The sequence below is a fragment of the Rhinopithecus roxellana genome, chromosome 3 (assembly GCF_007565055.1).
Source record: "Rhinopithecus roxellana isolate Shanxi Qingling chromosome 3, ASM756505v1, whole genome shotgun sequence".
Lineage (NCBI taxonomy): Eukaryota > Metazoa > Chordata > Mammalia > Primates > Cercopithecidae > Rhinopithecus > Rhinopithecus roxellana.
Window position 1 is genome coordinate 9,834,927 of NC_044551.1, and position 14,094 is coordinate 9,849,020.

Below are 14,094 nucleotides of genomic sequence, written 5' to 3' on the forward strand. Positions count from 1 at the left end.
ATTTGAAATAACTTAATAATTTACTGTTAAACGTAAAAAAAATCTGTTAATACTGTTAACATATCTGTTAATAAGTTAATATTCTTATATACAATTGGTAGCTGCTACAAGCAAGATCCCTCCCCTTTTTAAATTATAATTTAATTAAATCTTACTTTGGTTATTAGCTCTGAAAAAGAGTTTGGAAAGAGAACATGGTGAACTTTATTCATTAATTGACATTTTATTTATCTAGATGGAAGAAAGCACGACAAGAAGGAGGTTATCGTTCTGAAATCACATATTGCCGGAGGAACTTTCTCAATAGAACATCACTGTTAACCCTAGAGGTAATTCTTAATATGGATCTCTCACTCAGAGTCATGGGCAACTATAAGTTTATTTTGGAAAAAAGAATGCCTAGGAAAATACTTGTCACATAGTAAAGGCTTAATAAAACATTTGTTGAATTAGTACATTTGTGATTGTACTTGACTTATTTCTTCCAGCAAGTAACTTGTATGTATTACACAGTGATTTAAAATAGTATTTAATAATCATAGTATGGCTGGGCGCAGTGGCTCACACCTGTAATCCCAGCACTTTGGAAGGCCGAGGCAGGCAGATCATGAGGTCAGGAGATCGAGACCATCCTGGCTAACACGGTGAAACACCGTCTCTACTAAAATTACAAAAAAAAAAAAAAAATTAACCGGGCGTGGTGGCAGGCACCTGTAGTCCCAGCTACTCAGGAGGCTGAGGCAGGAGAATGGGGTGCACCAAGAGGCGGAGCTTGCAGTGAGCCCAGATCGCACCACTGCACTCCGGCCTGGGTGACAGAGCGACACTCTGTCTCAAAAAAAAAAACAATAATAATAATAATCATAGTATGTTCAAGAAATGATTAAAAAGACTGGCTCATGCCTGTAATCCCAGTGCTTTGGGAGGCTGAAGCAGGAAAATGGCCTTAGGCCAGGAGTTTGAGACCAGCCTGAGCAACATGGTGAGAACGCGTCTCTACCAAAAATAAAAAAATGAAATGGGCATGGTAGCACATGCCTGTAGTCCCAGCTACTCAGGAGGCTGAGGTGGGAGGATTGCTTGAGCCCAGGAGTTCAAGGTTGCAGTGAGTTACAATTGTACCACTGTACCCTGAGTAACAGAGTGAGACCCTATCTCTTTTAAAAAAGAAAAGATGCAACACGATTTCATTTTTTTTTTTTTATTTTTTATTTTTTGAGACAGAGTCTCGCTCTGCCCCCAGGCTGGAGTGCAGTGGCCGGATCTCAGCTCACTGCAAGCTCCGCGTCCCGGGTTCACGCCATTCTCCTGCCTCAGCCTCCCGAGTAGCTGGGACTACAGGCGCCCGCCACCTCGCCCAGCTATTTTTTTTGTATTTTTAGTAGAGACGGGGTTTCACCGTGTTAGCCAGGATGGTTTCGATCTCCTGACCTCGTGATTCGCCCGTCTCGGCCTCCCAAAGTGCTGGGATTACAGGCTTGAGCCACCGCGCACAGCCGCAACACGATTTCATAAACACTATCTTGGGAATTAGAAGTCTCAGTTTTTCACTTAAAAAAAAAAAAAAAAAGGGCCGGGTGTGGTAGCTCACACCTGTAATCTCAGCACTTTGGGAGGCGGAGGTGGGTGAATCACCTGAGATTGGGAGTTTGAGACCAGCCTGACCAGCATAGAGTAACCCCGTCTCTACTAAAAATACAAAATTAGCCAGGTGTGGTGGCGCATGCCTGTAATCCCAGTACTCGGGAGGCTGAGGCACAAGAATCACTTGAACCGAGGAGATGGAGGTTGCGGTGAGCCAAGGTTGTGCCATTGCACTCCAGCCTGGGCAACAAGAGCAAAACTCCATCTCAAAAAAAAAACCAAAAACAAAAAATACAAGGACTGGGCGCAGTGGCTCATGCCTGTAATCCAGCACTTTGGGAGGCCGAAGCGGGTGGATCATGAGGTCAGGAGTTCAAGACCAGCCTGGCCAAGATGGTGAAACTCCATCTCTATTACAAATACAAAAATTAGCCAGGTGTGCTTGAGGGCGCCTGTAATCCCAGATACTTGGGAGGCTGAGGCAGAGAACTGCTTGCACCCAGGAGGCAGAGGTTGCAATGAGCCGAGATCGCGCCACTGCACTCCAATCTGGGCGGCAGAGCGAGACTTTGTCTCAAAAAAAAGAAAAGGAAAAAAAAACAACACGCAAGTTGAAAGGAGATTAATCTATATTTCTTCTCAACTCTGAAATGTGGTTATTTTTCTTTAATTACGGAAAATTTCAAACGTACATCAAATTGTATGGACATAATGAACTTTCATATATCCATTTCCCACTTTCGTAATTATCAACCTGTGGTCAATCTACTTGTACTCCTTTTATTCTACTATCTGCCCTCTAGATTTTGAAGCATATCCAAGGTATCAGATTTTTTTTAAACATTATCACACCTAAAAATACCCAATTCCTTAATACCATCAGATATAGACAGTATTTAAATATCCTCAGTTACCTCATTACTGGCTTTTTTTTACAGCTAGTTCAAAGGATGATCCAAACAAGGCCCACACTTTAAGTTTGGTTGATATGTTTTTTAATAAAGTCTCTTAACCTATCGTCACCCCTTTCTCAGTTTTTTCCTATTTGCCATTTATTTTTTGAAGAAACCAGATACATTGTCCTGTAGAGTTTCCTGCATTCTGGATATGGCTGATTGTATCCTTGTGGTATTATTTAACATATTCTTCTGTGTCCTGTATTTCCTATAGATGGGTGTTGAGAGTTTAATCCAATTCAGGTTCATCTTTGTTTTTTTTCTTTTTTCTTTTTTTCGGAGCCATCTCCCTTTTTGTAACATTAAGATATATCAATGGGGCCAGCTAGATTCATCCATTACAAAATTCCCCACTGGCTTTTCATGTAAGGCTTTTAACAGCCATTGATAACACTCAGACCTATTGTTTCATTAGGGTCTGGGTAAGGCTGATTATATCCTTGTGGTATTATTTAACATATTCTTCTGTGTCCTGTATTTCCTATAAATGGATGTTATATCGAGAGAGTTTAATCCAATTCAAGTTCATCTTTTTTTTTTTTCTTTTTTCTTTTTTTCGGAGTCATCTCCCTTTTTGTAACATTAAGATATATCAATGGAGCCAGCTAGATTCATCCATTACAAAATTCCCCACTGGCTTTTCATGAAATGCTTTTAGCAGCCATTGATAACACTCAGACCTATTATTTCATTAGGGTTGCAAATGATGATATTATAGTTCTACTTGTTAGCTAGAATTATTTCATAAAGAACTACTTTTTCCTTATTAATATTTGAATACCCTGAGGTACAGTTTATACAAGAAAATTAGGATAAATGCTTGTTTCCTTTTACCTAGCAGTTTTCATAATGAGTTGATTCCTAAGCATCTCCACAAGTAATCAGTGAATCTTGTTTTTTTAAAAAATTGTTAGGAACTTATTGATTTAAATATATTTGATGTGTTTCAGTTCTCTACAGATGTTAATTTTTTAATACTCAAATTTTCCCCTTTGGGAAGTGAGAGCCCCTTTGGGTTGGCTGCTGAGTCCTTTTCATATAATCTTAGCAATCTTTGATGGCTCCCTTGCTTTTGGTATGGAAAGCTTCTCTAGTGTATTTTATGCTCCAGGCTTGGAATCAGTCGTGTTTCCAAAGAGCCCTGATTCCTTTTCATGAAATTCTAGTATATGTCCCTAAATATTGGCCAGCTATTTAGCTACAGCCTGGGATGGCTAGTTATGAAAAGGCATTCAAAGCATCATACTTAGTGACTGGTTGTGATCAACTTTATCAGTCTGTTCTTAGGAAGGAAACCAGTGGTTTAGCCTATTAGGTTGCTATTCAGGAACAAATTTATTTCTGGGAGGAGAGAGAGTAGAAGTGTAGTCAAAATGTAAAGACAGGTGAATGTGAAAAGCAGGGTTCCCCCACAAATACTGTCTTTTTATTTTTAGTGATACTTATGTAAAAGGAAATAATGTTTAATATAGATAGGCTATAAAAGTTTTTTTTTTCTTTTTTTAAATAGATGGGGTCTTGCTGTATTGACCAGGCTGGTTTTGAATTCCTGGTCTCAAGCGATCCTCCCATCTCAGCCTCCCAAAGTGCTAGGAAGGATTACAGGTGTGAGCCACCTCGCTTGGCCAGATATGCTATAAAAGTATTCAGAAAATAATGTATCTCTCACATAATCCCCCTATTCTATATTCATATTTTAAAAAGTAAAGTTTTTTTCCCATATTTGACACACTATTTTTTGTGATTAAAAAAAAAACTGCTAGGATGACAGCAGAGACTTCTCTAAGTGGAATGAACTTTGTCCTTCTCGAAGCATATGAAGAGCTAAATTGAAGAAATAGCCACCTCTGGGCCACCTGACTGGGAACATGTAGAAATCCCAATCAGTTAGCCCAGAGGGGGCTATTTCTTCAATTTAGCCCCTATTCCTTTATCTCCTCTCTACTTCTCCCAACCTTCAAATTGCTTTCCACCCCCTTTCTTCTGTGAGCCTTTTCTTCACCTCCCTAGGACTACAAAGTTTTAGATGTCTTCACTAACCCTGTGGTGTTATGGCAGCTGTCTGTTTGGTCTTTTCTCCCCTAGAATGACAGTCCCTTAAGCCCCAAACTTAAAACATAAAGGATATCCTAAAGGTAAACATCACCTTTTAATTGCTTGTATCCTGTGTACTTTGAAAAACTGCCCATCCTTCCTGTGCTAGTTTTGCTGATCAGCATATATTAAAGGTAGAAAAATATTTTAGGCAACAATTTTAGATTAAATGAAGTTGCCATTAATAAACTTTTTCAAAGTTCTTTGAGAAATTAAGATAAATTTCCAGAAACAAATGAAGAAGGTACATTGCAAGAATCAAGATTTCTGTCAGTTCTTTCTCAATGCTGACCATCCTCATTGAGTAAAAATCTCCAGAGAAAAAAGGAGAGCTACTATGGAAGTAAATGTAGCGAATGAAAATGTGTTCAGACACATTTTTCTTGCTCTCAAATTTTATACATTCTTATGTTTTGAGACATCTAAAGTCTTAGGGTGAAGAGAATAGCTGATTCTAGTTGACTTTCCAGTATCTTTTTTTTCTTCCTTAAGGTAATTTGGGCTATAGTTAGCTAAATAATCATTAGCATCCTGTCAATTTTTATAGGAAGCAGTAATATAAATTACAATGTTATTTGGAAATTTCTCTAATCAGTTTGATTATTTCTGTTTTTAACATAAACCAATCTAGGATGTAAAGCAGGAGTTAATAAAGTTGGTTAAGGCAGCAGGATTTTCATCTTCCACAACTTCTACCAGCTGGGAAGGAAACAGAGCATCACAGACCCTCTCATTCCAAGAAATTGCCCTTCTTAAAGCTGTACTGGTGGCTGGACTGTATGACAATGTGGGGAAGATAATCTATACAAAGTCAGTGGATGTTACAGAAAAATTGGCCTGCATTGTGGAGACGGCCCAAGGCAAAGCACAAGTACACCCATCCTCAGTAAATAGAGATTTGCAAACTCATGGATGGCTCTTATACCAGGAGAAGGTGAAGTACTCATTCCTAAATTCCAGTATTCAGAGCATTATTCTACAAGTCATTCATAACAAGTTAGGATGCCCTAACAGGTATTTTATTTGGTTCTCAAATTGAGCTATTCATTTTTGTTAATATTTGACATCAAGATGCACATAGCTTTTCAAACAAAAGAATGCTTATTTTCTCTTCAAAAAAAAATTAGTAAGGTTTCTACTCTGCCCATCATCTTTTCTACTTGGAATAAAGACAGTAATAGCAAATTGATGTTGGTTAATAATGTATCAATCTCCTGAGTATTTCATTAAAAGGTGCTGTCTCAGAAGGGAATAAAAGACAAGTTGTATGTGCTGTTTCCAAATAAGGGGAATACTGAATGGTGTAGTAGAACTGTGAATGATTTGCAACAGTTTCGGTCAAGTATCACCTAAGATAATTTAATAACAAATATTTATAGATTACAACGAAAACAACCTTTTAAATTGGAGCTGCATGACCACTCCATTTTCTTATTTTTTAACATATGGTGAAGGTTAAGATGGCATTTTCTCTTCATATTTTGGGTTTTTGTTACCTGTCTCATTTATACATTTTTAAGGCAGTATGAGAAGAAAAGGGAACATAAAAAATGAAACATAATTCTTCTCTCTTTACAAAGAGTGCCTCCATTTTGTTTCTTGACCTTTAAAATAACAAAGATCCGTAATTTCAAGCACTGACTTGAATAACTCTCAACATTTATCAAACTTAAATGTAAAACATGAGAAATTACTGATTGACGCCCATAGCTGAATATTGGTCTAGAAACCAGAAACTGAAAGTTAATCATCATTTTAACATTAATTATTTAATATCATTAGCATTATAAAGTTGCTTGTACCTAGTTTCCTTTATGTTCAACGTCTAACTCAACCTTAGCAATAATATTTACAATGCCTTTTTATAGTATAAATGCACAGGTGGTAATAGTAATTACTATAAAATTGATAAATTATGCACATAAGAAAATGAAAATGTAGCTTTACAGATACTCTTGGCTTAAAATGTAGAATAATAAATTGTAGAAGAATGCTTACTTGAAAAAGATAAATGACTTCCTTCTATTTTTATATTTTGAAATTATTTCCCCTCCTTTTTCCCATGTAGATAAGGTATGCCAGAGTGTATTTGAGAGAAACTACCCTAATAACCCCTTTTCCAGTTTTACTTTTTGGTGGTGATATAGAAGTTCAACACCGAGAACGTCTTCTTTCTATTGATGGCTGGATCTATTTTCAGGTACATAGTACAACTGATTTTGTTGATTATTAAAAATGTTCAACTTTCAGTACCATTGAGGTACATTTTTAAAATTTTATTGGAGTCTGCATAATGTCTTCTTATAATATGAGTTAAGTAGAATTGCTTATTTTATCTTGCCTCTGTGGTTTTAAATCTGTTAAATTTGAAAATCAAATTATATTGCTATTACAAATTCTATTTATTATTAATAACAATCCTAGCTTTCTATGTGTTGGGTACTTCAATAGTTAACTTTATATGGATTTTCCCAAATTAATAGCCTAACAGCCTTGTTAGGTGATTTCTATAGTTTCTTTTATATAGATAGAGACACTTAAACACAGTGAGAAGTTAAATAATTTTCCCAAGATTTACATGGATTGTTACTGAAAGAGCAAGATTCAAATCTAGGACTATTTGATACCCAAATTTATTCTCATTCCACTACATTGTGGAATAAAAAGGAATAAAAAGACCAAACAGATTTATAGTTTATTTCATACTGTTGAATTCTTCTCTGGAAAAATCAGACCAGCCTATGCTTATTTCTAGCAATAAGTTTATCTGTTTCTCTGTACTCCCATCAAGATTGACCAGCTTAAACTAAACATACCTGTTACATTGTTAGGTTATTCTATGACAGCCGTTCGTCTAGGACTGGAGAGGTGAATTTTAAGTGCAGCTGTACAATTATATGCACTTTGTGCAAAGAAATTGGGGTGGTGAAAATGTTTTATAACTGGATTGTGATGGTTGCACAACTCTATAGATTTACTGAAAGCTATTGAAATTAGTGAAAATGAGTGAATTTTTAGGGTAAGTTATATCTCAATAAAGCTGTTTAAAAAAATTTCCCACCCCAGGCCAGGTGCCGTGGCTCGTGCCTGTAATCCCAGCACTTTAGGAGGCAGAGGCAGGTGGATCATGAGGTCAGGAGTTAGAGACCAGCCTGACCAACATGGTGAAACCCTGTCTCTACTAAAAATACAAAAAATTAGCCAGTCATTATGGCGCGCACCTGTAATCCCAGCTACTTGGGAGGCTGAGGCAGGAGAATCGCTCTGAACCTGGGAGGTGAAGGTTGCAGTGAGGCAAGATTGCGCCACTGCACTTCAGCCTGGGCGACACAGACTCCATCTCAAAAAAAAAAAAAAAAAAAAATTATCTCCCCAAAACTGTAGTCTTAACTTCCACAGAGTTGATATAAATAGAGAAGAAAACAATTATTGGAATAATAGTTGCCTTATTTTGGGAAGAGTTACCAGATTTAATAAGGAAATTGAGAGGTTTGCATGCCTAGCTAGCAGAAATAATTTGTATTTTTCCCATTGTGTTTTCCATTAAAAGCAAGACGTGCTAAGGCAGATTGTAGTATATGCTTGCCTTGATTTACTTAAACACATTCACACTCCCCTGGATTGACTTTGTCCATTTTTTTCATCTCCTCTTAACAGGCCCCTGTAAAGATAGCTGTCATTTTCAAGCAGCTGAGAGTTCTCATTGATTCTGTTTTAAGAAAAAAGCTTGAAAATCCAAAGATGTCCCTTGAAAGTAAGTGTTTGCTTATAATGTAAGTGAAAGACAGTATACACAAAAGTATATGTGTACCTATGTATGTATGTGTATACATAGGTACACATTTAATTATAATTGGTTTTGGAGATTATTTTCCCTTCTTGGTCTATAGGGTTTAAATTCTGCAGACATCAAGGACTGATAGAGGATGAGGCAGTTACACAGGGAATCACAACATTAAGCTACAGCTACCACAGACATAGGTCTTGCCCTTAAAGCACACAACGACGAGCAAAACATGGATGTATGTATGTATGTGTATACATAGGTACACATACCTACGTATTAATGTGTGGAAAAACTTTCTTAAGAGGCCAGGCACGGTGGCTCATGCCCATAATCCCAGCACTTTTGAGAGGCCAAGGCAGGTGGATCACCTGAAGTCAGGAGTTTGAGACCAGCCTGGCCAACATGGGTGAAACCCTGTCTCTACTAAAAATACAAAATTAGCCAGGTATGGTGGCGGGTACCTGTAATCCCAGCTACTCGGGAGGCTGAGGCACAAGAATCACTTGAACCTGAGAAGCATAGGTTGCAGTGAGCACCAAGATCATGCCATTGCACTCCAGCCTGGGCAACAAGAGCGAAACTCCATCTCAAAAAAAAAAAAAAAAAAAAACTTTCTAAGAGAAAATCTGAAATATTCTAGAAATTATTTTTTTGTAACATTGGAGTATACTAAAGCATACTGAAGTTGTAAAAAAATTCCATCTATTTTATGCTGAATTCCATCAAACTCAATTAGTGATTATTCACAACCTAATTATCCTCTTAAGGTTTAGTTTACTCCTGTCTCTTAAACTTCATTTCTAAACTTCTAGCCATTTCATAGAAAAAAAGGTTAATAAAACTGAGCATAGTAAACTTTGCTACTTATTAGCATTTTAGTAAACTGGTAACATAGCTATTATTTAAAAAAATAATAAGCCAAGCATGGTGTCATATGCCTGTAGTCCCAGCTACCCAGAAGGCTGAGGTGGGAAGATAGCTTGAGCTCAGGAGTTAAAGTCCAGCCTAGACAACATAGAGAGACTCTGTCTCTAAGAAATATATGTATATAAACACATACCCGTATATGTATTTGTGTGTGTGTATATGATTTAGGGACTTTCTGTTAGGTTTGTTTCAGCATGATTTTTCCACTGTGTGTTTCTTTCAAATGCAGAGCTATTTCTCTGTATAAAATAAACACATTATCCTTCAACAGAAATCTGAAATGAGTCAGGCATGGTGACGCCTGCCTGTAATCCCACCACTTTGGGAGGCTGAGGCAGGAGGATCACTTGAGGCCAGGAGTTCAAGACCAGCCTGGGTAACATAGGGAGATGTCATCTGTACAAACAATTTAAAAAAAAATTAGCCAGGCCTAGTGGCATGTACCTGTTGTCTCAACTACTTGGGAGACTGAGGCGAGTATCTGCACTCCAGTCTGGGTGACAGAACAAGACCCTGTATCAAAAAATAAGAGAGAGATCTGCAATGGACACACCTGAGTTTGCAGTTTGCCCAGTGAAGTGTTTCTCAAACTTGCCAAATCATCAAAATCATCCTGGCAGTTGCAAAGAATACAAGGTCCAAAGACCTACCCTAGACATACTGATCTCTATGGGAGAGGTCTGTGGCTGTATTATTTTTAAAATCTTTTATTCTGTAACACTTCCCCTCTAAGGCTATCCCCTTTTTAAATGCAGTTAACTATTTTTAATAAACTGAGTTGTTTTTCTGGTAGCATGTCCCACATTTAATATTTGGTTAGTTACATACTCATGCTTTAACATGTTCCTGTATTTCCTATAAACTAGTAGTTATATTTGGAGGTATGATTAGAATAAGTTTTGAGAAAAATAATACTTTCTAGTTGGTGCTGTATTCTCCCCATTGCATCACATCAGGAAGCACTTAAATTTGGTTGTCCTTTTAATGTTAAGAATTGATCAGTGACTTCAGTATGATTGTACTGAACAAAGTATCCCCAGTTTATTCTCAAAATTATCCCCAGTTTATTCTCAAGTCAGGCAAGTTAGGGGAGCTCCTGATCTAGTTCTGCTACCCTGAAGCCTCATACTCTTGTGTTTTTTTTTGTATAACTAAATATGAATGCATAAGCATTAAAATGTATTAATTTTCCTATATTGCTAGAAGTAGATCAGGTCTTAACATATTAAGACATGTGGGCTCTTTTCTCAGGGAGCTTTGTGCATCACAACTTTGCCAATAGAAAGAATTACATTTTATAAAGTATAGGTTGAACCTCAGCTTTTAATTAAGCAAAATGAATTTTTGAAATGATATCAGTGTTCCCTTTGCCATAAGAGAGAGAGCAGAACTTACCGTTGGGTGTAGTGTATACCTTTGACTTGGGAGGAAGGAAGAAGTATGTTAGTGCTCTCTCTTGGGTTTATAACAAAAAGTTGGTAGAATGCCAAACATTTGAAAAAGAAGTAACTGAACTTACTCTCGTACTTTCTTTTACTCTCTCTTCCTCAATTTAAAAGTTGTGGTTCTTGGAGCCAGGTATGGTGGCTTGCACCTGTAATCCCAGTTACTCAGAGGGCTGAGATGGGAAGATTGCTTGAGCCCAGGAGTTCAGAGCTGCAGTGAGCTGTGATCACACCACTGCACTACAGCCTAGGCGAGAGTGAGACTCCATCTCTTAAAAAATAAAAAAGAAAAATGTTCTTTCTAGACCTGCCATTGTTCCAACTTCAAACAAATGACCTCTCTTTTTCCCCTCCCTCCCACTTTTTTGTTGTTTTTAATGCCACTGTAACCATTGAAACCATTGAAAGCCACAGCATTTTCTGAGTATCTAATGTAAATGTAGAATTTCAGTTTTGCAGCCCTGATAATTGTAACTTTCTAAAGAGTGGTTATGAGGTCCTTAGGAAGTCACAATTTCAGAGTAACTACCAAGTAGAAGCAGTTGTTAACAAAACCCCTTTAGCAAATAATGCAGCCTTTGTTGCTCTGTTTGTCAAATTAATTGGTATTTGATTCCTTTGTTGTGTAGAGTGGTCTGTCACTTCCCCATTGACACCTCTCCAAGAGCACTTCCCTGTTAGAATTTTTTGCTTCCTTTGGACTAAACATGGAGAAACTGATAACAGTTCTTTCTTCCTTCCTTGCTTATACTTTGGAAATTCTTCCATACTCTGAAGAACACTGAATAGTCAGTAGAGCCTTCAATATATTTCAGCCAAGTGAAAAAGTTGAGAAACTTACTTTCTTCAAGGAATTTTTATAGAATAAAATTTATAATTCCTTATAAAGAAGTAACAGTTCACATCATATTATCTCTTTGGGGTTTAGCCTAGACAAATGTTATCTTTTTTCAAAATGTTAACTTTTGTCAAAGTAGGTATGGCATAACCTACAGCAATAATTAAAATCTGTGTGGGGCAAAAAATATTTATAGGCGTGTCTAGATTTATTACTGCTGTTAATTCTGTATTCTAATGTAAAAAATGTTAGTGACGTATACCTCTTATTTACATGTGTATACATTGGAAAATCAGACAATGTTGCATTTATTCGTGGCATTTTTTTTTCTTCCACTCAGATGACAAGATTCTGCAGATCATTACGGAATTGATAAAAACAGAGAATAATTGATGCTGAAATTCATGGTCAACTGCTTTAAAAATTAAGATGAAGATACAGTCATGAAATTATCTGAAAATGGATCATCACATTAAGTATTTCATTACTTAAAATGTTGGTACTAGCCATTAACTTAAAGGTGGTGGGAAAAAAGCACATACTTTAAATATGTGTAATTTTCTAGTTCCTTTTTAATGATGATTATTCTGAATGTATTTGCCACTACATTTACAATAAATTCTTTGGTATCATCCATGTTTTGTTCATCGTTGTGTGCTTTAAGGGCAAGGCCTATGTCTGTGGTATCTGTAGCTTAATGTTGTGATTCCCTGTGTGGCTGCCTCATCCTCTATCAGTCCTTGATGTCTGCAGAATTTAAACCCTATAGACCCAGAAGGGAAAATAATCTCCAAAACCAATTATAATTAAATTTCCATGAAAAGGAACAACTTCAGAAGTCAGTTATTTAGTATTTGATACTCAATTTCAAAGCCTAAATAAGTGCACTATTAATAGATTCCACCTATTTCAGTAACATACAGAAAACATAAACATGTAGTTCTGGAGGACAGGCAGGATTGACTAATACTCCTGTCAGCCTTGCATTGTTTTTCTCAAGCTACAGCTGTGATATCCCTGCCCCTGAACCCTTTTTGTACACATGATTGAACTGGTAAGGTCAGTAACTTTGAGATAGTGAAGTATGCTTAGATATTTTTCATTGGTCCTATTTGTTTTGCTTACTGACGATCTTTTGAAATTCTATTTTTATTACTTAGAGCTATTTCTCTTCATTTCTTATCAATAGATTGTTGATAAACTTCAAATATAGTCCCTTTTAGATCAAAAGGCAGAAATTGCATCTGAAAATAAAAAGATTAGAATTTAATAGGAACCTAGTATAACTGCTTGGCTCTCATAACAGGGATATAATTTTAATATTTTTTGATGAACAAATAAAACCGTAACTTGGAAGTAAAAACAATACTTAGTAGCAATCTCTAACTTGAGGTTTCTACTTGCAATGTGGCAAGGGAATTGAGAGCAAGGAGTCAAATGTGACCGTGGTTTGGAATCTCTAGTGCCATTAATAAAAATGGGCATGTCAGGAGAAGGAGCTAGATTGGGTGTTGAAGGCAATTCCTCTTGGAATACATGGAGGCTAGTACCCCAGATTTGTCTATTAACTCATTTATAGACAACCTATGAGGTAGGTGCTGTATTAACCTACTATTTGTATTTTACAAATGAGGAAACTGAGGCACAGATAAGTGAAATAACATGTCTGAGATCACACTGATAGTAAGTAACAGAAACATTATGGCTCCAGTACTATTTAGATTTCTGAAATGTAATCATTATTCCTTTGAAATGTGAAACAGTGACTCACATCAGGTAAGGTCATAGGGTTAGAGTCTTCTACACAGAGATGATAATTAAAGATGGGGGAGTTGAGGTAATCACCAAAGGGGTAAGAAAATCAAAGTCTCTTACTTCTTTCATATTCTCAGCCATCACTCAGACCCAGATCACCATTGTCTTTCACCTACACCACTGCAGTATCTCCAAACTAGGCTTTCTCCTCCTTTTTATAGTTCTAATCCAAAAAAGGATATTTTTAAAGGGTATCTGTGTCACTTGGCTTCCCATTGCTCTTAAAATTTAAAGTTCTAAACATGACCTCCAAAGCTCTCTAACTGATCTGGACCTTGCTATCCTCCAATCTCATCTCCACTCTTTCATCTCATGGTGCTCCAGCCACACTAGGATCCTTTTCAGTTGCTAGAAGATGCCAAGCAGTTTTTCTGAGCATTTACACATGGTGTTCTCTGCCATAATACATTGCTTCCGGTTCTTTACCAAACAGACTTTTCTGCTTTAAAGCCCTTCACACAGGCCACCCTACTGAAGTGCATATCCCCTTTTACTCATAATACGGTATTTTTCTCAGCTTGTACCATTTGCTTTTCATCTTCTCACTAGAACATATGTTGCACCAGGACTGTTTCACTTGCTGATACGTCCCTAACACAATGCCTTGCATATATAGGCAGTCAATAAATGCTGAATGAGTGAGGGATG

At 36.9% G+C, this 14,094-nt stretch overlaps 1 protein-coding gene across 2 annotated transcripts in view; it reads left to right on the forward strand.

Annotated features, from left to right (window-relative positions):
* DHX29 (DExH-box helicase 29) overlaps nucleotides 1–12,264 on the forward strand; it is a 59,697-nt gene extending 47,433 nt beyond the window's left edge. Inside the window, exons 23-27 of one of the 2 annotated variants that reach the window (XR_004056496.1) lie at nucleotides 236–329; nucleotides 5,266–5,648; nucleotides 6,703–6,834; nucleotides 8,292–8,388; nucleotides 11,972–12,264. Coding sequence is in view for 1 of the 2 variants with exons in the window: in XM_010386471.2 (XP_010384773.1) it covers nucleotides 236–329; nucleotides 5,266–5,568; nucleotides 6,703–6,834; nucleotides 8,292–8,388; nucleotides 11,972–12,024 (679 nt within the window). In the remaining variant the exon portion in view is untranslated. The remainder of the gene's footprint in view (nucleotides 1–235; nucleotides 330–5,265; nucleotides 5,649–6,702; nucleotides 6,835–8,291; nucleotides 8,389–11,971) is intronic. The other variant, XM_010386471.2, reaches the window with a different exon arrangement.
* Nucleotides 12,265–14,094: the final 1,830 nt, after the last annotated feature.